The sequence below is a fragment of the Megalopta genalis genome, chromosome 3 (assembly GCF_051020955.1).
Source record: "Megalopta genalis isolate 19385.01 chromosome 3, iyMegGena1_principal, whole genome shotgun sequence".
NCBI classification, from domain to species: Eukaryota; Metazoa; Arthropoda; class Insecta; order Hymenoptera; family Halictidae; genus Megalopta; species Megalopta genalis.
Window position 1 is genome coordinate 31,772,111 of NC_135015.1, and position 25,049 is coordinate 31,797,159.

General features: G+C 48.6%; 1 protein-coding gene across 1 annotated transcript in view; it reads left to right on the top strand.

Annotated features, from left to right (window-relative positions):
- Positions 1–23,623, top strand: part of LOC117218178 (uncharacterized) — a 56,627-nt gene extending 33,004 nt beyond the window's left edge. Inside the window, exon 3 of the mRNA XM_076520603.1 lies at positions 20,164–23,623. Coding sequence (XP_076376718.1) covers positions 20,164–20,451 — 288 coding nt within the window. The 3' untranslated portion in view covers positions 20,452–23,623. The remainder of the gene's footprint in view (positions 1–20,163) is intronic.
- The last annotated feature ends 1,426 nt before the right edge of the window (positions 23,624–25,049 follow it).

Genomic DNA, 25,049 nt, shown 5'->3' on the forward strand with positions numbered 1-25,049 from the left:
ATCCCAGGTCGTCGAGGATTCAAATTTATTGATCTGTCGACTGCGCTGAATTAAAATGGAGTTGCGCGGATCCAAAATGGCGGCGGCGCGGAGGCGGTCGCGATAACGCCGAAATTTCGGATGCTCGAGCACGGTTCGCCGTTAACCGGGAATAATTAAAGAAAAAGAGGGTCAGCAGTAAATCAGACTCGGCCGCGGCGCCTGTACGCTTACCTGTCCGCCGCGGCGTTTACAAAATAATCGGTCGAGCATGGCCGAAACGGAGGTCCATGCCGGGTCCGTAAATCGTTCGGTTAATTGCTGGCTATCGGCGGACGACAGAACTGTCTTTTCGCTTTCGTTGTCACGGATGACAATGGCGGTCGCTCGTCTGGCCCAACGAACGACCCTTCGTGCCACATACATACATACATATACGTGTACGTATGTACACGTACACGTGTATATACGCATACGTACACGTGTATATATGTATACGTACACGTGTACATACGCATACATGCACGTGTCGTTAATTACCCTGCATGTATTAAACGTAGCACCATACCGGAGTAATTAAAAGAATCAATGAGCAATTAAAAATGAAAAGCAATTAAAATGCTACTAACAGCGTCATGAAGGTACCAGTATCAACCGGGGACGTTACTCGTTTCGCACGTGTCACCTTCGTTACACATTTTATATGTTCGACTAATTTCTAAGGTGGATACACAATTTTCTGCCTCGGCTTTACACAGGAATTCTTCGGCGGGACTGCAGCTGCGCGGTGAAAATCGATTATTCAGCTCCGCATAAACGAGGAGACATATCGCCAGCAGGATGACGTCTTCATCGGTGCCCGTAGAAGTTGTACAGATCAACGATCGTTTTGTACCCCGTAATTGCATTCGGAAACCGGGCGCAATCGTTTCTTCTCCTTTTTTTATTAGAATACTTTGATCGTCGAATAATTTCAACGTATATGCGCGAGACTATTCTCTTTTGTTTTCTTTTGGTTCGTTCGCCACCGGTTTCAGAGATCATTAACGAGGATAAAACCGTGTCACGGATCGTTAAGATTTCTGCTGCACGTAACAATTTCGACGAATCGAACCACGAAACGGTGTAAAAATGTCATTTCTATCAGAGACTACCAGCATAATGCCGCAAGCAATAAATAGTCAGCCAACTAAATGAGCCGTTTATTTTGTGAAAGTGGCATAAGTCACTTTACCGTGATGAAAAGTGGTGATTTTTTAATGTTTATACGAAATTATTTATACTGAGAAAAATATCAGTATCCTGAGATAACGAATACAAGTGAATCTTCTCGAAAGTTAGCATCCATATTTTGAAACGTGTTAAAACGCAAACCCTTAAATGTATCGACTTAAAAACAAAGTGACTTATGCCACTTTCAAAATAAACGGCTCAAATATCGGCAACCCGACGCGCGAGCGATGCGTTTCGTCGATCCCGTGTTTACAGAATCGGGAACAAGAGCGGGAAGCTGGCGGAAGAGGAAAAGCCGGAGGAAAGAGTTGATAGCGCCGCGAGCCCGTTGAAACAATGTTCTCGCGGGTCCGCGCGGACCCAGCATTACGGCGGGCCGCGACGAAAGGAGGAAGAAAAGAACCGCGGCTGTGCGGACCGCGAGATTATAAGGTTGTTAACGACGCGCGCGGCTCTGTTTTCTGCCAACTGAAACTCGATGCAAATTACGGCGTAATATACAGGCCGGCATGCTAATAACGTTCCAGTAAATATCACCGAGCGATCCGCGCCGGGAATACCTGCCGAGGACGCGTTCATTTTGCCCGCGAGAACCACGGCCGGCGACGCTTCTTCTTTTTCAATGCGCCTAATGTGATGGAAAATCTTCGTGGACGATCGACGCCGCGCCACGTCGCCGCCGCGTTTTATACGCGTTCTTACGGCGGAATTGACGAGCTCTCTTTCGCCCGGCGATAACATTATACATTGTTGCATACCTGTATATGTATATTGGCTTTCCTGCTCGTGATTGGAATTTTTATCGGCAAGAAAATTGCTGACAGAAAATTAGACCGCGCGCCGTCTTGCCCGTTCACAGAAAAAAGTGTAGAAATTAGAATAGATTTCCTTTCGTTTTATCCTTCGTCGAGCATCTCTCTGCCCTCCCTCGGCTCTTATCGTTCTCGGCTCTGCCAACACCTCCGGCCAGATCACCGAGACGCATCTAATAAAATTCGGCTGTGGAACACAGTGGTGCAAATTGGCGATGATAACGGGTTTGCCGGGTGGCGAGGGTTTTTTGCGCGAGCTCGCCGGGGGCTGGGCGGCGACGCGGTTCATGATCCCGGTCGATACAATGTATCGCTTCCCTCGCCGATCTCGTTTCCAGACGATTTACCGGATTAGGTGCTGGAACGTTTCATCGTTTTTTAAGTGAATTTCTTAGGGCGTGCATACCGACGGTAGCTTTCGGCTATTGGCGTCACGATCGTCGCCTCTTTTCCATAAATCCTCCTCTTTTTCGTTCCGGGCTAGAGAATTACCGTTCCGTAAATGTGAAATTTGCTCGCACGTTTCAACGCAGCTTGCAAATTGGCACGTGCGAACTTGCACGCATAGAGGCGCGCAGGAAATCGTCGTGCTGAGAAGTTATTCGAGAGGTTTGGTGGCCGTCAGCTGTGTCAATAACGACGTCTTCGATGTTCATTTTGTACTTCAGCAAGTTAGATTGATTTAGGTTAATCAGAGTCACCGGAATAGTTCTTATTTTTACTGTATTTATCGTGTTAAATGCATCGTATCCTTAAATATGAGAAAAACGTTGTCAAAAAGAAGCTATAAATTCTCCCTAAATTTTTCTTCAGCTTGTAAACAAAAATGAAGAATTTGGGAAGAGCCTATTATTATTTGAGAGCTTATTTGAGCCCATTATTCGAGCCTCGCGGCTCATTTTTATAGTCGCCTATCGTCAACAATTACAAAAACGAGGCGCAAGCCTCGAATAATCGTATCTTCTCTTCCCAAATTCTCCATTTCTGTTTCCAAGCTTATCGTCGCTTAGGGAGAATTTACTGTATCACGCCATGCGTCAAAATTTTCAATAACTCCACTCGCGAAATTCGTTCGATGTTTTTCACGCTAAATAAAAAAAAATCGTCGCGCGTGTGCGACGCCGCGCCGCGCCGGTAGCGAACGTGTTAACGATGCATTTGTCCTTGCGACTGTAATTTAAATAATAACTGCTGTCACTCGGGATTATTTTATAGTTGTTTTAACAGTCTCGAAACATTGGCATCGATGTAATGGGAGCTACGAAACGGTAACCTGGTATAAAAAGTAGTCGTAGCAATTATTTCTCGAACGCGATCGAACGAACGATCTTCTGGCCTAAATTATACGCCAGAAATGAATTGTCGATCGCGAACAAAGAATCGTATATCGGTGTCACTCGTGCGAGAGGGACCAACGGAACGGCGAACGTTTCAAAGTCGGTCGAGAAATGTACGTAATAATTCGGAGATGCTCGACGGTGTGCGCTCGTTCGGGACTCCTACGTTATAGTTCGTTGTTCGCTGCGGCGATTATACCGTAATTGAATGTCAGGTATGAAGAATTAACCGGTTATTGAAAGGAACGATTTAGTGGCCGTATCTATCGTAGCTGTAATAAGCAATGATATACATACATACATGCATACATACATATCTTACGTATGTACATACATACATACATACATACATACATACATACATACATACATACCGCAGGTCTTCGCTTCTTCGTTTCTTTCTCGTGCCAGTCGCAACTAAATAAACCACATCGTTCGCCGGGATCTTTCTCGGATTACGTTCGAGCCGAACGCGTAAGCCGTATCGTTAAGAAACAATGTCACAACAACGCCGGCGAATTACTTGAATACAAAGCAGCCGGCCGGCTAACTGGAAAACAATGATACATCGCTCGACTGCTTTATTACTTTAAACTGCCACGCGCGCGCGTGATTTCTAAACGCTCGCTCCGCTCGTAAAACTGAAGGAAACGATATCCATCGTTTCGCCGGATCGTTGTTCCGCGGGAAATATCTCGCTGCTCCGTTGTGCAGAGTCACGAGCGTGGTCCAAGCGAAATAAAATACCTCGACGCAATTTTATTGTCGCGCCGCGCCGCGCCGAATCGCGTGCTCTCGTCGACGGTCGAAGAAGAGGACACGAAAATATTTTCACGAATTTCATACGCGTGTTTTGATCCCAGGAAAAAATAGAATCGGGAATCGAAGCGAGATTCGAGCGGTAAAAGAAAAATTCTGGTACGGCTGGGCTAGCTGAGCCGGTTACTGTGCCTTTGGTTTGCTCTCGGGCAAGTTAGTTAACTTTCGATTTATCGACTGAAGAAACATGAAATTATTTAATCCAGAAAGAATACAAGAATTTCACGTGTCTCGTTTGGCAAATGGAAAGTCAATTGTGCGCGAGAAACGAACAAAAGGCGCAGCAATTGGTGCAGCAACCGGTTCCGTCACCCTATATGGCGAAAACGTGAAATACAGTAAATTCTCCCTAATTGACGCTCGGCTTGGAAGCAAAAACGGTCAATTTGGGAGGAGCCTTGCGGCTCGTTTTTATGGTCATTGACAATCGTACCTCCTCTTCCCAAATTCTCCATTTTACAAGCCGAGCGTCGATTAGGAAGCATTTGCTGTCAAATTTGTGGAGACGCTGGCGAATCGCTGAATTTCGAAAGAAAAAAATCAAAACGGCAAGAACTCGTCGCGCGAAGGTCGATATAATAATAATAATTAGTTGTCGCGTTCATTCCGTAGGCCGAGCTCGTTGCGCAAGCGCGCGATTGCGATGCCGCAGGAAAAAATGTGAGCAGGAAAGAAAGCGACACAAGCGGAATTAAAATAAAATCAGATTACGCAACAGCGGCCGGGCGATGTTGGAAAGAAAGTTCGCGGCGCTGTCTGCGAGGTAATCTTGGCGGATGCTCGCGAGAGAGGGGTCGGGTTAAATTTCGAAATTCAGCGAACGAAGCCGAGAGGAAGAGGTGGCCGCGACACAGAGGTTCACGCGTTCGCGGAATACGCTTTGGTCCGCTCGATGAATCACAGTTTGTACCGTTCGGTTTCTCGAAATTCCGCGTTCCCGCGGGGCGCGGCGACGCGAACGGGGCGCGGGGGGACGGGGGGAGAAAAAGGCCGCGGGGCGAAAGGGGGAACGAGGGGGGCAGGGTGAGAGAAGGAACGGTGTGCGTACACGTAGAAACGCGATATATAATATCGGGAGAAGACCTGTTATTCCCGTCGAATCCGGCGTGCGTGTACCCTTTCGGCCGGCGTATTACGTTCGCCCGTGGACGGTAATGGAAGGAGTTTTGCATATTATGCAGGCCGCGTGCGGATTCTCTATGCATAATGAGGCGTGTCGTCGCTGGACTAAGAATAAAGCATTGCGAATGCGCTGTCATCCGATATATTGTATGTGAACGTGGCCTCCTCTTCCTGGCCGCAATTATGCGACCGATTCCGCGGACTGCCGGCCCCCACCATTACACGCTAATTATAGTTTCGATTGGCGCGCTCGCGCGAACACCTTGAGGATCGTCAGCGTCACGACGCCCTCGGCGCAACAGGAATTAACGATCGGCGCTGCGAAACCGTTTCAGCCGGGTCGCATACCAATAAGTTAATTACTGCTATCCGCTAATTGTCGGTTAATACTGTCCTCTTCCCCTCCTCCTCCTCCTCCTCTTCCCTCTCCTTCTTTCTTTTTCTACACGCCGATTCGCGAACTCTTCGACAGCCCGATCGTGCTTCGCACGTTTTTCGACAGCGATACTCGACCGATTTTTCCTTTTCTTTTTTACCGGCGACCGAGAGTACGTGGCTACATTTTTATCGGAGCCGACAGGTTGCACGCGTGGGTATAATGGGCGTTTGTATTGTAATGCCTCGGGCGTTTTCAACGATCGACTATCGCTTCGCGTTTTCTTCGCGGTGCAAAAGTGATACCGGCGAAATCTCGGATTCGCAGTTTCGGATTGGACAGAAAGTTATCGGGATGTTGATATCGTTGCTTTACGAATTGGTAATCCGTGCTTCGTTCGAGGCCACCATTTTATAGCAGTTTGTTAGAAATGCTTGGTACTTTGTCAGACTTTAGGAGAATAATTAAAGACCGATCGGATCTATTTAGAAGAATGTTCGCACCGTGACCCGCGGTTTTATGGTATAATATTCTTCAGAGACGTTCGTAGAACGTTGCGCAGGTCAAACCGGAAGTCATCCTCAACATTCCACGCCGCCGTCGTAATAGGCACGACTACATCCTGTAAATTCCGAAACGAGGGACAGATTGAATTCAACGAATGGCTGATATCGTACGATTGCCAGATGCGTTTTACACGGCAGTCGAATTTGTTTAATCGTCGAAAATAACGACGAAATAGTCTGCCCAGCCCTTTAGTCGAAAATGTTAGTTTTTAGTTAGAAATGTTAGATCATCCAAAAGATGAAGCTTCGAATTAATAAAGTCATTACTAAATAGCTGAAAAATAAATAAACGCAATTGCATTTGGCACTCCACGAAGTGCATAAAATATTCTAGCTTCGCTTAGAAGATAAAAGGCACGCGATGTCCCATATATTTAAAAATACAGTAAATTCTCCCTAATTGGCGCTCAGCTTACACAAAAATGGGCATTTTGATCGAAATTTAAACGAATAATGGTATCTCCTCTTCCCAAATTGTCCATTTTCGTGGACAATCTGAGCGTCGATCAGGTAGAACGAAAAATGGCAAATTGGTAGAGCAGAGAAGTTAAGGTTTTACAAAAGGACCACGAAGGGCATAATTTAAAAAGAAAAGAAACAAAAGATGGACACGAAGAAACGCGCGCACAACGAAATAAAATCGATTAAGCAAAAAAAAAAGAAAAAGAAGAACGACTCGTATTGAAAAGATTTAGGATGTAGCATTGAACTTTCCGACGATTTTTCTCGCGCCTCGCCGATCGGCCGATAGGGATCGGAAGTGTGTCACGGGGGAGAGACGGCGTCCGCCATGCAAATCCCGCTTTAATTACCCATTGTTCGGCGGAGCGTTCCCTCTCCCGTGTCCCGCGGACCGTAGAGAACGAGACAGGCAATACCGTTTTTATTGCCGAACGTTAAGCAGCTCGTAAACTGTCCGCGAGCCGATACAGAGGAGGAGGAGAAGGAGAAGGAGGAGGAGGACCGGTAACTCGTTCCGAACGAGCCGCGATAATGCCCCGGCAAATACGTTGTAGCGATTAGTCGCGAACGGATGCAAATCCGCGGCGACGGTAATCGTTTCCCGCTCGATCGGAGCACTGCCGGCATTAAAGTCTCCGCGCGAACGAGTCCGCAGCGCCGCGCGCCGTGGCTCTACGGCCACGATTATCGGTGCTCGGAAGACGACACAACCGCGTGCGGTAAGTTATTCTTTCCTTTCCCCGATCTCATCGACCGTTTCGGATCTCGATCGACTGTCCCCGCTTCTCCCGGCCTGCTTTCCGCAACCGGAAACAACCGGCTGAAATTAATAAAGCAGATATCGGTTCGAAGGAAACTGCTCGTCCATTCCTAGCTACGCGGTTTTTTCGTGTCTTTATGTGTAAATATATATACATATATATCTGTGGAGATTTTTTGTAGACAGCGAAGATACGATAATCCTAGCAGGCGGATGACTTCTGCAATTCTTTTCGCAGCGTTTTCTCGTTGAACGCCGAACCTGAAATTAGCTATTTATGGAAGTTGTTCTTTATAAATCCAACGATTGTAAAAAAGAGAGAACACGAAACCGGTCGTTTCAAGCGTCTCGGCAGGTTCAGCGTTAAATGTTTTGCGATGCGAATGATTTCTGGGATTTTGAGGAAATCTGTACGCTTGGAGGAATGCAGAAGGGTGCTGGCTCGTAGACAAATTTCACAGAGTGCACAGAGTTAACGCACCCGCTTCGGCGATGATATATTTCCATTGCGAATAAATTCGGATTTGAATTTTAGAGAGAACCTCTGAAATCTCCCAACATTTTACAGGACCTTTTGCAATATCTCTTCGTCTTATCGCGAACTACTTTGAGGCACAGATCTCGCTCGATAAATTAGAGCGATAGGTACAGCAATGCCTCTCTAATTGACGCTCAGATTGTCCACAAAAATGGACAATTTGGGAAGAGGAGCCTTGCGACTCGTTTTTATAGTCATCGATTGTCAACGATGGTGCAAAGCCGGAATAATCGTATCTCCTGTTCCCAAATTGTCCATTTTTCTGCACAATCTAAGCGTCGGTTAGGGAGACATTACTGTAGATCGATTGAGAATTCGATAGACTTTCGTCGAAAGTGCAGAACGGTGGTTAAATTTTCGATCAGCAAATCAATGGACGCGTTTAAGAGCCGCGTTTCGTAACGCCGCTGCGCTCTGAATTGCGAAATAAAAATTCAGCGAGCGGACATTCGGCGAACGGCGCGGCGGCAGGATCGGCGCAGAATTCGGACGGTCGAGGAGAAATCCTGCGATTAGGTGGCGCGTTTTCGGTACAAGCATTCCGACAGGGGCAGAGAGCATTGTGTATGCCGTATATGGCCGACGCGTCAGCGAAACGTGTTAACGCACGAATGAAGAGAGCCAGCGGCCACCGGCCGATCTCCCAATACCAAATACATTCTTTCGAAAAAGTCATATCCCGTAGGGAGCATGGTCGGTTCCAAACGATCGGCGAATTCAAAGGGTGGACCCCGGTTGGTCAAAGGGGACCGAACCGCGAACGATTCCCGATTCGAACGATCGGCGTAAACGATAGGCGCGGTGGCTCGTCCATGATGCTGATTCTCTCTCTCTCTCTCTCCCTCTCCCCCTCTCGGTTCTCCCTCTCTCTCTCTCTCTCTCTCTCTCTCTCTCTCTCTCCTGCTCGGTTCTCTCTCCTCATCCCTTTTGGCATGGGACGAGGCGGCGAGGGTGGGGAGGCCACCGTCCTCGGTTTGGTTTTCTCGTCACGATCCCGGCATGTCACTGTCGTGTGTCGTCGACTTCGTGTGCATACTGTCGGCCTCGGCCACTCTCGAGGAAGCTCCCTCGAGCCGATTCGAGATCGGGAGAAGAAATCGTTACACTTCGAGACGAGAATGCATTCGCGGGAGGTCGATCGAGCCTTTATTCCTACGGCCGCATCGATTGCCGAAACGATTTTCGCAACCGCCGCCCTGCTTAGAAACGATCGATTTCAGAGCGCGGAGGATCGTTGATCCGTCCGGTTGCCGATCCTTACACGAATTTCCAGTTATTAACGATCTTTTCCGTGTCCGAAGCGACGCAGAAATACTGCTAACTCTTATGCTGCGTCGGATTATTTAAGTTCGATTGTCGCGCAAGTGCCTGAAGATTGCGGAAAAGAGTCGCGGAAGTTGCGACTCTCTCGGTCCGGCGTGCGAAAAGAAATATTGTGAGAACGTTTGTTCCATTTTCCTCGACGACGAGGCATTATTTTAAGTCTGTGTGTACGCAAATTTGATCAGTATTATAAAATCGTGGTCAGAACGACTGGCAAAGGGAACCGAATTCTTATTATCGGAACTGAAATCGTAGTTCGATTTAGAGATTTTTGTAAAGCGATTTGCTCCTGAAGATTGAAATTTTCTATCCAGCGAACGACATCCAGGATTCTCGAAATTAAATGAAATTACAGCCGTGTACAATAATTGTATTTCGACGTGTTTATGCGACAAACACTGAAGTAATCTTGATCGCGCAGTTTTTGATTAACTTTCTCCGCAGCTTTTTATCCCGTCGAGCGCGAGAACGGGTCCATTCCATCATCTTTTCTATATGTATATATAAATATTGACATTATTATTGACCAAGCCTCGGGGACCAATATTTGATCAGTCCTCCTCCATTATTGGCTCGCTGTTTTCTCTCTACGAATGCCCTACCTGGCTAAATCCGCGCAGGTGTCGCGACCCGCTCCGGATCGTCACGCTCCGCGTTTTGTTAGCAAAATATCATCCCCTATTTTTAATCCTCCTATGAGATCCGGCCGTTTTATTGGCGCGGCGATAAAAAAAAACGAGTCGTCGGTAAATACAGGCCGTCGGGAGAAGCGCGTTCGACGGAGAGAATCGGCGTCCCCTTCTGCCGTCGCGACGCTCGATCCCGATTGGACGAAACGTGACTTCCACCCCTGCGAATCGTTCCTCTATGGCGGACGTACGACGACGGCCACGGCGAACATTTTTCCCCGAAGGAAACTTCCGGCGAATATCCATCTGTTAGCCGTATGTATTAGCATGACGTTGGATCGACGAGTGAAACGTATTTCTCGCAATATAATTGTTCACAATGATTTGTTGAAAAATACGGAATCCGATTGGCGAGTTGTACGTCAAGTAAATGACAAATGATCATTTCGAATAAATCTTTTACCATATTTAATTACGGTCAAAAGGATGTTGTGACGAAGATTTCGTTTATTTTGTATGGAAATTCGGGTTCAAGGGAGCAGTTGAAAATGTTCGATTAAAAAGGGACCGAAGAAAGAAACAGTGTCTTTTAATTATGCGCTTACGGAGATCAACAAATTTCTGTAACGAAACGAAGCAGATTCGACTGCAATCGACGTCTCCGATGCCTCAAATTTTGCAATAAATTTCAAGATTGTGCAAGCAAAAGCGACTAATCTGCGTCGAATTGTAAAAATAACAGGACCGTATTAATCTAGATATTGCTCCGAATAAATATAACCAGTGATCATTCGCAGAATCATCTTCACGAAATCACTGTTAATCAACAAAAAAATCTGTTTAATCGCTGAATACTTAAACCCTTAAACCCTGAATACACCCCCCGTCGAAGACCGAGTGCTTCGAGTTCGAGAATGGAAAATCGTTGAACTCCGGCTACGATAGAAAATTCGTGCCGGATCGGCGGCTAAATAATCGTGACAACGGATTGTATCGAAAAATATCCGCGCGTTTAACATTCGGAGGAACGATTTTTTCCGCTCTCGAAGCAGCGATTCCGGCCGATTCGGTGGCGGTAATAAAACGGCGGGCGCGGAGAGGCGCGTCCGGGCGAAATTGTCTGGCGTTCGCCGCGCGATCACGCTCAATTTCGTCCTAACAAAACACACGGGCGCCGGTGGCCGTTCGTCCGCGTGCCCGTCGACAATTGAAAAATAATATCCTCCGGTTTATTTAGCCGTGGCGATCGCTTCTCTCACCCCCTGTGCCGCGGAGGGCGCGCGGCATTGCGGAACGGGGAACGCGCGCGGAGAGCCGCGGAGAGTTGCGGATAGTCGCGAGGACGCACGGCGGGGGATTAAAAATAATGTTTCGAGCGTGACTGACCAACCCCCGGAGGATTACGGGTCAGCGTAGCACGCCGCGATTGGTCCGGGGGTTGCAACCCCCGAGATTTTATTCGGCCCTCGGCAACTGCGAGCGCGCCGCGTCGAAAAAATTCCTCCCCCTGTTGTTCTTCCCTCCTGCGCCGCTTCCGGAGTTTGCGGACGCTCCTTTCGCCCCTTTGTCCAGTAATGTCTCTAATACGGATGGTCAATTAATCCCTTGCGCTCGAGAATGTCGCGACTCTATGGTCCAGAAGATCCGTAGGAGCGGTTCACCGTACGGTCAAAAATGGTTATTTCACCATAATAAATGTAATATAAATAAATATAACGTATATAAAAATAGATGTAACATATACAAAAATAAATATAGTATATACAAATAAATATGATATATACAAACGATAATAATGGTTCGCGCACATTAAAGGCAGAAAATCAACCCGGAAAATCTCCAAGATATCTAGTTCGTTTGATTAACGAAAGGGGTTAACTGAGGAACGACGTTTGCGCGTTATTCCGATACTCGGAAGGGGTGGTTTTTCGCAACGGTCCTCAAGAATATGCAGGGTTACTTTAAAATGCTGTAACTTTGCGAGAAAAAATCGCAGCCGCGCCTCTCTTTTTTTAAATTGAAGAGAAAAGATCAAACTTTATATTTCTGTAAACGGCATCTCCGAGAAAAATTTTGCAAAGTCCGTGCGTTTCTTCGAAGTTGGCAATTCTCGATACGACAAACACGGCCTCGCATTTAAAGAATTACAGTAGCAAGTGCATAGAACTTAAAATCGAGAAAAAGTGTCTCAAAGTAGAGGTTTCAAACTTTAATTTAAAAGCAAAGTCATCATTCTACGATAATTATTCGCGGAGTTATCGTCAGTCAAAGTTGGCCAATTTTTATCCAAAATGTTTCTCTGCTATAATTCTATGTTACTTACTCAATGCACCCTCGCAATCTCGAAATTGCTTCAAACACTTGCGTTTCATACGACCCTGAGCAAGTTACGTTAAAAGTAAGTCACTCAGAAATTACTCGAACGATTCCTCTTCCTACGATTCCGAACAAGTAACGACAAACGCAGTGTCTCGCCCGCAAAATCATCGCGACCGCGGATGTACAACCCTCGGCGTTTGGATGATCCGTCGGCGGACGGGTTCAAAACCAGCATGGATCCAAGGTCGAGCCGGTCCGGTCCAATCGGAGCATCCAATTACGCCCGGAGCGTTATCGAACGTCGCGGCGAAACGGAGCGAAACGCATCCGAAACGCAAATATGGCGCGAGTTCGAGGATTCTCGGGCGGCTCCTTCCTTTCCCGATGACGGGCAGGTGCCGTGCGACGGCGAGAGAGGAGAGAGTGAGGAGAGGGAGAGAGAAATCGGGAAACGGAGAGAAGGAGAACGGACTCTCTGGCACAGCTGTGCGCCCAAAGCGGACCGACGCGACGCGACGAGACGCGACGAGACGCGACGCTGGGACGTTCCACCGGGTCTAGAAGCCGCGACGACTGTCACGTGTTCCCCGGTTACGCGTATAAGGTGTTCGCCTGTCACTTAGACGCGTTCCGGGAACAGCTTCAATTACGCGGGCTCCCGCTGGAGCCGGGAACGCGATCGCTTTTCCCCTCCCGCGTCACCCAAGCCGCTCGATCCGCGGGTGCAGCGCGTTATCCGCGCTCGTTATCTGCTCGCCGGGATCGACAGGCGTTTTCTGACCGATCTCCGGGGGGATCGCGATGCTTTTCCGTCGAAGCTCGATGTTTAACGCGGCCGATCGCCGCCGATCGGTATTAAGGCGCGCGTAATCCTCCTGGTAATTCGATCGATCGGCCGAACCGCGAATCGCCGCGGCATGCCGCGCCGCGAAGGCTCCGTTGCCGATCGGTTTATCTGCCGCGGAATCGCCGGCCGTTCCCATGCCGGTCCTGTTTAGAGAAACTACGCCGACCAGAGATATCTCCACGGAGAGACCGTGGAACCTGATGTATGTACCTGCGGAAACTTCGAGCTCGATCTTCGCTACCGAAGTGCGGAATCGCCAGCGACTTCCTTTGATGGGGATTTTAGAGAGAACGTGGCGCGCGGACCGCGCCGAGCATCGAAGAACTCGTGCGATCTGACGAGGCAGATTGTTTTAGGACTCTCTTACCCTTGCCGACCGGTTTAATTAAAGTTAAGTCCGCGCGACGCGGAACTTCGGAGAGATTTTGCTCCCGTGTTCTTTCGGCGAACGTGTTTACCTCTGGAGTTAGGGGTGGTTGACCGCTGTGGAACACTCTCGTTCCAAATGCAGTAATGTCTCTCTAATTGACGCCCAGATTGACCAGAAAAATGGACAATTTGGGAAGAGGAGATACGATTATTCGAACTTTGCGGTTAGCTTTTATAGTTACTGATTATCAACAATTATAGAAACGAACTGCAAGGCTCGAATAATCGTAACTCCTCTTGCCAAATTGTCCATTTTCGTGCACAATTTGGGCGTCAATTAGAGAGTGTACAGTAATTACTGTACAATTAATATAATAGCATCGTGGACTCGGCGAATTGATTAGTTTCACAGCGATCAATTTTGCAAATATCAAACTCGACTATGGTTCAAAAGAGATTAGCACGTGCGTGGAAGACGTCTGACGAAGTACAGTAATGTCTCCCTAATTGACGCTTAGATTGACCACAAAAATGGACAATTTGGGAAGAGGAGATACGATTATTCGAGCCTTGCGATTTATTTGTATAGTTATAAATTATCCACAATTATAAAAACGAGACGCAAGACTCTGATAATCGTATCTCCTCTTCCCAAATTGTCAATTTTTCTGCACAATCTGAGCGTCAGTAAGGGAGACATTACTGTAATCTGGAAATTTCGGGATTCATTTCTCAGCATCTTTCGCTAAATAACGTTCCGCTGTCGAATCTGTTTGTATTTAACATTCTTCCTCGCGAGACTCAATTTCGTGCGCGTAAAATGCGCCACGTAAAAGAAATTATTTCGGATTTAGAGTCGTTATATTTATAACGGCTTCGAATGGAAATAGTCAACCCCTTACGCTACGATTTATTTCGCAGCTGCGTTAATCAGCACTGCAGTAAATTCGATACGGTTATTCGAGCCTCTCGCGGCCCGTTTTTATAGTTGCTGAAAATTGGAAACTATAAAATCGAAAAACTATCAATTAGGGAGAATTTCCTGTAATTCGTCGTCAATGATTTCCCTATTAGAACAAGACAATTTTTGCTTCCGCTCTTATTCGCTGGTTACCGGGGATCATTTATGGTATAAATACACAGTTTTCCACGAAATAGAAGGATCGCGTCGGTGCCCGGCAGTTAACCAAGTACGTACGACCTTTTAATAGCCAGTTTTGAGGTTGCCGGAGGAAAATTACGTTGTTCCTGTAGCGGCGGGACGATCGTGTATAAGAACCGAATTAGCATAAGCTTCCCGAGTCCGATAATCGCGCTACGCATGATTGAAATAAACGCTGAAGCTCGAAGAAAAAGTGTATCGGTGCTCGCGAATCCGGAAGCTCGATTGCGGTGTTTCCCGCCAACAGCGAAGTAATTCTGCGAAACGAGCGTGTCTCCCAGTTAATCGCAGGATTCAATTAAGTCCGATTAATAACTCATAGGCTAATTGCGTCCGCGTCCGCGTCCGTGTCGGCGTCCGGTCGGTCTCGTTCCATCTCGCGGAGTCGCGGCGCGAAGCCGGAGCGGCGGCGTTCGCGAACAAAAAAAAAGGGAAAAAAAAGAAAAAGAAATAGACAGGGAACGAAGAGAGGAAAAAGGACGACGGGGGGTATCCAGGCCTAATCTATCGGAGCCTTTTACGTCCCCTGTTAAATATAATTACGTTTATTGGCGGCTCGCGCGCGGCGATTCCGCCGTTTTCGCCGGCGCGGCCGCGGCCGCCGCGCAGGAAATTGGATACACGCTAATGGAAATTAATACCGCGATTGTGCCCGGCCGGCAGTTTTCTCTCGGCGTCGATCTTAAATGCCCGGCTCCGCTCCGGTCCTCGAGACGCTCGGGACCCGCCGGGTTTTATCGTAATTAAACCGACGGTGGACATTGTCGCCAATTTATTGAACCGCGTTTCCATAAATCGGGCCAAGATGGCCGCCGCTCGGGCTTTATCGCGCCGCAACGTCCTCCGCGTCCTCCGGGCCTTGTTATTGGCCGGGATTTTACACGAAGATGATCGTCCCCTGCGTTAATCGAGCCGGAATTATTTCTGCCTCCGGTTTTATGAATCCGACGGACGCGCCTTTAACGACCCCCTCGAAACCGACGATTCCGGGGCGATCTCTAATCTCGCACGATCTCCTATCATTCGTTTTATTGTTCTCTTCTTAATGATCCTTTCACCGGCCCGCTCGGATTGTAATTGGTCCGTTGGCGAATCAAGGGATTCGGTCTTCGTAGGGGAATCTTCTCTAAGATCTTTCTACAAACTGTGTGCTTTGCCGAAAAGCGTTTCAATGTCGACTAAAAATTGCACCTAGAAGGTTCGCATCTTGTTCTCTAGAAGGTTCAGAGAGAAGTGCAGAGTCCGTCATTATTATTCTGAACACTATGAAAATTCCAGATGAAAAATCGCGAATTTACAGCAATATTCGTGCGAAAAATTCTATTCTTAGTACGAAAAGGTTTCGAGAATCTTTATATAATATAAACACAAGAATAAATAGTCTAAGTACTCGATACACTGAACAAGGTATAATTCAAAATGCATATTTCCCAGAACGTAAAAGAGAATTCGCATTTGTTGTGTGTCTACTTTTATTCTAATGGTCAAACATCTACAACAGAAACGTAGAATGTTATTCGAATTAACCCCTTGCCATACTCTGACGACTCTGACTGATGATAAAAATTTCTAGTAACAAAGTAAATATGAATGCAATTCTGTTCTCTTCAGCCTGAATAAAATTCAGATTTCTTCTCGTCAGTGTCTAAACATTCAAGTAAATGTAGACACGCGATAAATAAAAATAATCTTTTCTCTTCTCAGAAATGATTGCGATCGAAAAACTTCTAATCGTTGTAACTACGAAGAAAATGTCGCGGCAAGGGGTTAAGAAGAATTTTTAACCGTGATATAACCCTGTTAACATATTCGGTAAGCTCTGCACGTCGTCGTAACGAGAACCGGCACGATATTATATGCGGAAGACACAAGATTCGCCGAAACGAATCCTCTAATCCGCAAAAAAATGTGAATTGCAGATAAACGTCGAAGGTCTGACTAGAATATAGTAAACTCGGAGGTCGGAGAGCACGTCGCCGGAACAAGCCATCGGCAGCAATTGAAACTGTACGCGGCCCGGGATCGATACAAGAATTCCTCGCGAGTGGCCCTCGCCGGCCAGAGAGGCATCGGCGATCTTCGCCGTAGGATAAACGATCGCCTAATCCCGGCCGGGGTGTATAACCGTCTGCCAAATACCACGAGCAATTAGCCGCGGAATTAATGGAGGCGGCGAACCGGGCCACCGGCGAGAGAGACCGCGGCGAAATTTCTGGGGTTCCGTGTGCCCCGGGGAACTTTTCGAGGATTGTGGCACTTAACGGATGATTAAGAGGGCAAATAGAGAGCGGCCCGGTTAACGACGCTGTAGTTTCCATCCCCTGGAACCCTCGCCGCGACCCGCTCCCTAACACTCCCAGCAGGACCCTCGGAGCACGGTTTAATCGAGTTACCCCCATTTCGTAATCGCCCTCTGTCCCCGACGCCGACACCGACACCGGTTGCCATGGTGACCGCGAGCGGTCCTGAAACCCGATTGGCGGATCTTGACGCACGCGAGAACCCTGGGCCACCCCTTTGCCGCGTCCTACCGGCCAGGATCAGCTCGTCGCTTCGCGTTGCGGCGGCCGACCCTTCAACCCTCCCCGTTTCATCCCGCTATCTTTCGCCGCGTTCGCCCTTCACCCTTCGCTCCCCGCTTTCTCCAAATGTCTGTTTCTCTCCCTGTCTCTTTCCGCCCCCTGTCTCATCCTCGCCCCGTGTCCTTCTGCGCCCTCCCTCTTTCTACACCCTGTCCCGTTCTAACCCAGGTCTCTTTCTGTCCCCTGTGTCTTTCTCTCGATCGCTCTCTCTCTCCCTCTCTCTCTCTCTTTTTGACCCCTATCTCTTTTTCAACTCTCTGTCTCTCTCTCTCCGAGCCTCTCTCTTCTTCTACCCCTTGTGTTCTAACTACCCCTATCCCTTTTTCCCGCCCTCTGCCAGTTTCTGCCTCCCCGACGCTGTCTCCCAACCTCTCCCTTTCTGCCCCCGTCCCTCCAACCCTCGCCCCGTCGCCCTCCGTCTCGCATTTCCGTCCATCCGGCTCTCTCCAGGCTCGCGGAACGAGCTAAAGGTGGATTTACACACTCGAGCCAGCTGGATTTACACTCGGTTTAACCGAGTTTACCCTCCGTCACCGGGGCGCGTAGGTGAGACCCGCGATCCACGACAGTATTTTACGGGGGCGCGCGGGTTGTAAAAATCGCATAAAAGCTTCGAACAGCTTGGACGATTTATGCCGCGATACCGACCACCGATTTTATTCGACCGGCCACGCCGACGCGACGCGACGCGACGCCGCTCTCGGAAACGAGGAACGTCCACTGGATCGTGGGAACCAAGTCTTCGACGGAACGGGGAAACACCGGGAATTTCGTTCGGTCCGTTTTTTCCAGCCGGGCTGGACACACGGCGTCTGACAAATGGTAATCGGGCCGCTGGGATACTATGTAGTCAAATCAGTTTTTTAACGCGGCGGACAGCGAAACGTGGCCGGCACAAAGGTATCTGGGTGTATCGGGGTGATTTGTTTGGTGGAAAGAACACCGGACGACGGTCATGGTGCATTGTGATCCGTTTTGTGTATTCGATGCTGGACTTTGTCCGGGATTGTTGGACGTCTCGTTCGAATCGAAGCGGGATTCTATGTTTTCTGGTGACGATATTTACTTAGCCACCGGTTAAATAGTAACGAGAAGATTGTTAACGACCATGGAGGTTTTAATCAGCTTCGCTAGACCGCGGATTTTATGCATTTGTGGCAAAATCGGGGAGTTACGATTTAAAATATTAGAAAGATTGTAGGAATTTAAGAATGTCGATTTATTATTTTTAATCTATTAACCCCATGATGTACAAGTTTCCTCGCGGTCGTTGCGATTAGGAATTTCTCGATTGCAATAATTTCTTGGAATGATTAAATATCGATGACAAGAGATTAGAATTTTATTACAATTTCAAAGGACAGAACAGCATCTGTGCTCAATAATTTATTCCTAGACATTCTCGCGACGATTTGGACTCGTCAAAGTACGGCAAGGGGTTGAAAGGATTAACGTAAGAATGAGCTTGCTATTTAGTCTTTATTTCTTGCAATTCGTGCAGACAATTTCGCGCAAAAATCCGCGGTCTAAAGGAGGTAGATATATATAATAACTTATTATAATAAACAGATAATAAATAATTTCCGGAGAATCGTTCGCAAAGAAAATCGTTCCTCCTAAATTCGAAATTTATCGAACGCGCGGTGTTCCCTTCGATCAAATTATTCCTTATCAAATTATTCCTTATCAAATTATTCTTCTTTGCCAAACGGTCTTCGAAAAAGGCGAATTAGCCGAACGGTTAGCGCCCCACGGCCAGCCTAACCGGACCCACCCTCGCCCCCATTCGATTCCACGATCGAGCCAGCACACAAAGCGTGTTTCTAAACAGTTTCTGTCGCAGGATGATCGTCGACGACGCTGCACGCGTGATCTCCGTTTAATCCGGGTCTTGTCAAAACCGCGTCGGATCCTCTGCTAGCCAAACATCCGCGGCCCGCCTGCCACCCCCTTCGCATACGTCGCCGACAATGCCGATTTCACGCGTTGATAGCTCGAAAATGGAGTCCATTCAACCCTTCTCTCGCAGGAAGCGCGGGGCCGGGAGAATGTGTATCTAACAGTCAATTCGGGGACAATGCCGGGGCCGGATCAGCCCTTCCTTTTCATCCCCCTTTTTTTTCCGCGGCGCGGCGGGGTTCCGCGTCATCGACACGGACCATTGTAACCGGATACACTCTGCTTAGGGGTGGCTTCCAGACAAACCCCGGGACCGGCTTCTCTAACTAGTTGCCACTTAATTTGGCAAAGATCGAGGGTCGACGCCGTCGCGCGACCCTTTCGGCTCGGCTCTGCTCGGCTCCGCTCGGCTCGGCGAATCGATTGGCCAACGAAATGACGCTCGACCGTTTACGCTTTATCGCTGCCGTGATTTGCCGTTGCTTGTGCTCTTCTTTCCGTCGAACGAACGGTTCGATTCGAGCCGCCATTCTGTTCGGCGACGGTTGCGTCGCCGATCGACGAGCTGCGAAAATCGTCGCGCGGTTTGTTCGCGATTTTCCGTTCGAATTTCGTCAGTTAACGGGAGCCACCCTTCGACTTCAAAGTCTGACACTAGATTTACGAAGCAGCTGTTGCATATTAATTTATTAGAGTAACGATGAATCATCTATTCCGGCATAGAAGGAAGAAATCGAGCACCTCAACAAAAATAACTGAGACATTTGTACCGATTTTGAGCCAATGTTGTCGCGATATTTGTCGCAACGATATTGAACGAATAATTCGCAAATGTACCTTTAGAATCTGAATAATCGTAAAACTGAAGGATCAGCGACCCGTCGTTCCGACGAGTACCAGAAACCTGGTGCGAACGACTCGCTCGGAACCGCTCGAGAGAATCGGCGGAGAGAACGATTATTTAACGTTTCGAGAACGGAAAAGAATAGACAAGAGAGGTAACCGTGGGTAAATCTGTTCGTGTTCCAGGTGAAAGTCTGGTTCCAGAACCGACGGACGAAGCACAAGCGGATGCAGCAGGAAGAAGAAGCGAAGGCGCAACAGCAATCCGGCGGCGGAGGCGGCGGCGGTGGCGGCGGCGGTGGCGGAGGCGGCGGAGGGGGAGGTGGGAACGCGAACAACAACAGCAACAACAAGAACACGCATCACGTGAGCAAGTGGCAGCAGGAGACCGGTGACTACCACCACGAGGAGGAGGAGGAAGAGGAACACATCGATCCGGAGGCGGAGGAGTGCTCGAGCGGCTCCGAGGCGTAGCTAGACGTTCTCTGCCTGGACTAAGGCGCCAGGAGTCCCGTCTGATCGACGAGAACGCCGACCGATCGGCCCCGATACAGTCGAGAACTGTACCGCGGATCGATGGGATCGCGATCCTGGCAGAGAACCAGCGGCGACCAACGCCAGAAAACAGAGCCGCGAGAACGGCTGGAATCGCGCGACAGTTACGGAAAGCGGGCGGACACATTCGGGAGCATCGTCGTCTCGCGACGAGACGCATGCCGGTTCTGGCAACAATCGTTCGATCGGGCGCATCCGTCGTTCCTAGTAAATCGTTCGAATTCTCGAGAATTGTCTCGTCGACACGCGAATGCGACGACAACAACACTCGACTGAAGTCGACGCGCGTTCGCTTGTTTCCGATTGTCGAAAATTCGGCTCGCTCTTTCAGAGTTTTGCGCGCGTCGCCTAGATTCGGCGCATAAGAATGCTCGAGAGCGAAGCACAGAAGGTTAGACGTTCGTTTGTGGAGCGATTAGCAAAATTTCTTCGGAACTTCGATCGTCGTTCGAAGCAGTTCAAAAACGTTCCGACGCTTCGTCGCGCTGTTCGATCCTCGCAGCGATTAAGAGCTCGCGCGAAGCCCCACGATCGCGTCCCTTTGCTTCCCAGAAACTATTCGAACTAAAATTTTGTTGTTATTACCGTTGTCTTGCCGTGCCTCTGGGTCCGAAAGAACCCGGACGTGGTACGGCGACGGTTGAATTCGACATTCGGCGAAAAGTTCTCCAAAGAACGACCGAACGTCGAACTTCTGGAACCGTTTGTTCGTCGAACGCGCCGCGTGCCACTTTTCATTTTTCGTACTCGCCCCGGACGTTAGTCGCGTTCGGGATCGAAGATTTTCTCGTCGGAGCTGCCAAATACGGAGAGTTAACTACGGAGCTGCTAACTACGGAGAACTACAGAAGTTCCTCGGTGAATTCTGATATCCAGAACGAGACGAACTCCGTGGAAAACCGCGGCGCACGGGTGACCCAAGACGGAGGAGCGGTAATTCCGAGGATACCAAAACGTCGTGGAAGCTTCGATTTTCTCGAATATTCGGAAGAAAGGTCTCGCGGAGCGTGAAGACGCGCGCGAAATCCAAAGAAGAGCAGGAATCGAGGAGGAATCGGATGCGAATCGGATCCATTCGAACAGTTCGAACGATCGGAGCGCGACGGTGCGGAGCACGAGCAATTCCAAAAAATCGATTCGAATTGCCGGAATCGAAGGACGCTGACCTTGTCCTCTGGAAAGGAACACCCCCGGCTGCAATCGCGCGAGGTTAGGGGAGCCTCGGAAGCTGGCTAATGGAGGCATTGTTCCTCGGGAACCGAAATGGACAGAGTTTCCGGCGGAAACGGGGACGCCGCGCCGTTCTCATCGACGGAATCGCCGCCCGGTCCTTTCTTCGCTTTTACCATAGTTCCTCAGTCGAATTCTCCTCAGTCGCGCAGAAGACACCGGGAATGTTTCGATCGGGGCTTGACACGGCCCCGAAAAACAACCGTTCCGTACTGTTACGCGATCCCGGTTCACGCAGATTATGAAGAACCTTCATTTTCGATTACTGTTCCGAAAGACCATTGTCCGTTTCGGTTCTAACTCCGAAATGGCTCCGCAATGAATTTATCTATGCTTTTTTGTCCAACGCATCATTCCGAGTAGCACAGTAAATTCTCCCGAATTTTTCGTTGAGGAATCGCAGCAAATTCTATCGAATTTTCCTTCAGCTTGTAAACAAAGATGGACAATTTGAGAAGAGGAGACACGGTTATTCGCGCCAACGTTTACTTTGCGCCGAGATCCACGGTCTACCGGTAGTAAGCCGCATTAAATTACAGCGACGAGATCAATCGAATATCGCGGCAATTCTTTTTCAAGCAATTATTAAGCCAGTCGGCGGGATAAAATCGAATCGATTCGTTCGAGCGATACCAAAAGCGCGATAGAGGTATTTTACGAGTAAGAAATGTGCGCGTTATTTGCAATTCCGATGATTATCACACGGTGCCGATCACCGAGAAATCGATGGAAAAATCGATGGAAAAATCGAAAGAACCATAGAGCCATATCGGAGCGAGCCGTCAGCGAATCGAAGCATCGAAACGGACGATGAAATTTTCGGTTCTCCGCACAGTAGTTGCACGCGACAAGGGTTTTTCGTTCACGCAAATCGATGTTAAAAAGCAGCTTTCGAGCCCCGTCAAGGACACAATCAGCCCGAGAGTAGAAAAAAAAGGGGGCGTCTTCCGGCCGTTCGATCGTTGTCGACGCGTCCGCGCAGTTGCATCTTGCCATAGAACACATTGTACCCCTTCCCTAGCCCCCTCCACCCTTGCCCAACACCCCCGTCCCACCCATGATCGTGTAAATAAATAACCGAGAAGAATCGAAGACTGTGGTCCGTGGCTGTGACCCATGGATCGGCCATCCTGCGTCCTCCGCGAGGGACGAGAGGGATCTCTTTTAATCCGAGGTTAGAGAGTGTAAATAGCTGATGATGACGACAGAGACGAGAGAGAGAGAGAGAGAGAGAGAGAGAGAGAGAGCGAACGTGTGATTGTGCTAGTACGTATGTGCGTGTGTGTATGCGTCGGCGTGACCGTCGGCGGTGCGATTGTGTCGCGAAGAGGGAGGACAGAGTGCCAAATTTCGTACCCTTAGGGATCATCCCAGTGTAAACTCGAGTTGTACTTGCGATTGTATTTAACGTCGTTGCCCCGCGAGCGACCAGTATTCCCTTTGTCGATCGATGTCTCCGAAAATGTACTGACGATTTAAATTATTGTATCGATAGAGCGTTAGAGGGCGGCTCAGAGCGAAGGCGATCGTTCCCCGAGGACAAACACCGTTTCTCCGATCGTTCCCGGTCCCCGCGAACGATCCCGGCCCGAGGGGACCCGGAAATATTCTCTTTCGCCGGCGAGAATTGATCCGAGCGAGATTCAAGAGATCACATCTCGAAGCTCCCTCGGATCGAACGACGTCGCCCGATTCTCGCGGAACGATCGGCTCCGCGCGCGGCTCCGTTTGTACATAGATTGTATATAAAAGAATTGTGATTTTACTCGACGTGCAAAGGCGTAGGATTGTACGATCATCGGATGACTCAGTTCGTGTTCTAACGATATAGCGAAATAAATTATATCATCTCTTCACGATACACCTGCCACACGTGTTTTCATTATTTATTTCACCGCCATTTCTTCTTTTTTGTTCACCGTCCACGATTCCAGCGCGAATTACCAAACGAATTTATCGCACTTTCGATGTCGGTTCTACGGCGATTATTTAAACGCCGGGAATAATGATCGTAGCATGCAAAACGTTTTCGACGGTGGCTATTAGTCCCCCCCCCCTTCCCCCTTCCGACAAATCGTTTTCACGGAAGTGTCCCTTCGCGGGGCCCGGCCACCGTTTCGCAATCCGCCGGCCGATTCTTGTCGATAATCGCTTTATAATCGCCGCTCTCGAGACGAATAATTACGCCGGCTCCGGCCGACTCCCCCGTAATTAACCGGTCCGTGTCTGTTTTCGTGGCCGAAACAACGGATATGCAGACACGCCGAGACTACAAAGAGTCATTATTTTCGCCGGTTCCATCCTTCGATTCCGTGTACAACGGTGTCGGACGCCTCTCCCCGCCGGTCCCTTGGTGCAGGAAACACCCTGACCGAGCGAACGAAACGGCGCGGCCGCCATCTTGTTCGACGGACGCTCCGCTTCGAGATCTAAATATCTCATAACTTCGAGACGAATGCGCGCATTCGGTCGGAACTTCGTACACAGTTGCGGCTCGATGGCAAAATACAATTGATGTTCGGATTGTCTCGCGAAGCTACGAAGTTCCGTGAAATCGCTGCTGCGTAATTCATTAACCTTTTGCACTCGAGTGGCGAATCCGAGGCTAAAAGTCGAACTAAAAATCGCGTTATACCATTCTTCAAGGTTATTTTAACGGTACCGGATTTGTTTATATTAAAAATTAATTCGTTGAAATTGCAGCTATTGTACTTGCCAGTAGGCTAAATTTCATATGCAAAATTGCCTCGAATAATAATAAAATAAAAGTACCGTAGATCAGAAAGCGTCTTTTCGATTTCGAATTAAAATAGCTTCGACTGCAAAGGGTTAATGGCCGACTAATGAAAATCTAATGAAACATCTGTCATATTAAAGTTTATGCTTTATCAGAAGCTACCAGAACACGTGAACATAAGTAAGAGATATAATAGAATATAAATAAATAGAACATAAATTTGCAGGATTGTTCGACCGAAGTCTGCGAGTGCAAATAATTTCTGAAAAAGCAGGTTCTCGTTCGAGGTAACCGGATGGGAAATTTTTACGCCGCGGCGGTAAGACGCGACGTAATTAAACGTTCCATTAAACGTCACCGTGGAAATAATTAAACGTCACGGCGCGGCGCGGCGCGGAGCGGAGCGGCAGCGAGTAGATCGGGGTTGCGCGAGGATCGCCGATAAATTAAGCGGTTCGATTAATCGCCGCGAGTTACCGCGGGGTTCCGGTAGAATCGGCCGCGGGCCGATAATTAAGCGCGTTAATTGGAACGTTGACCGAGGGCTGGT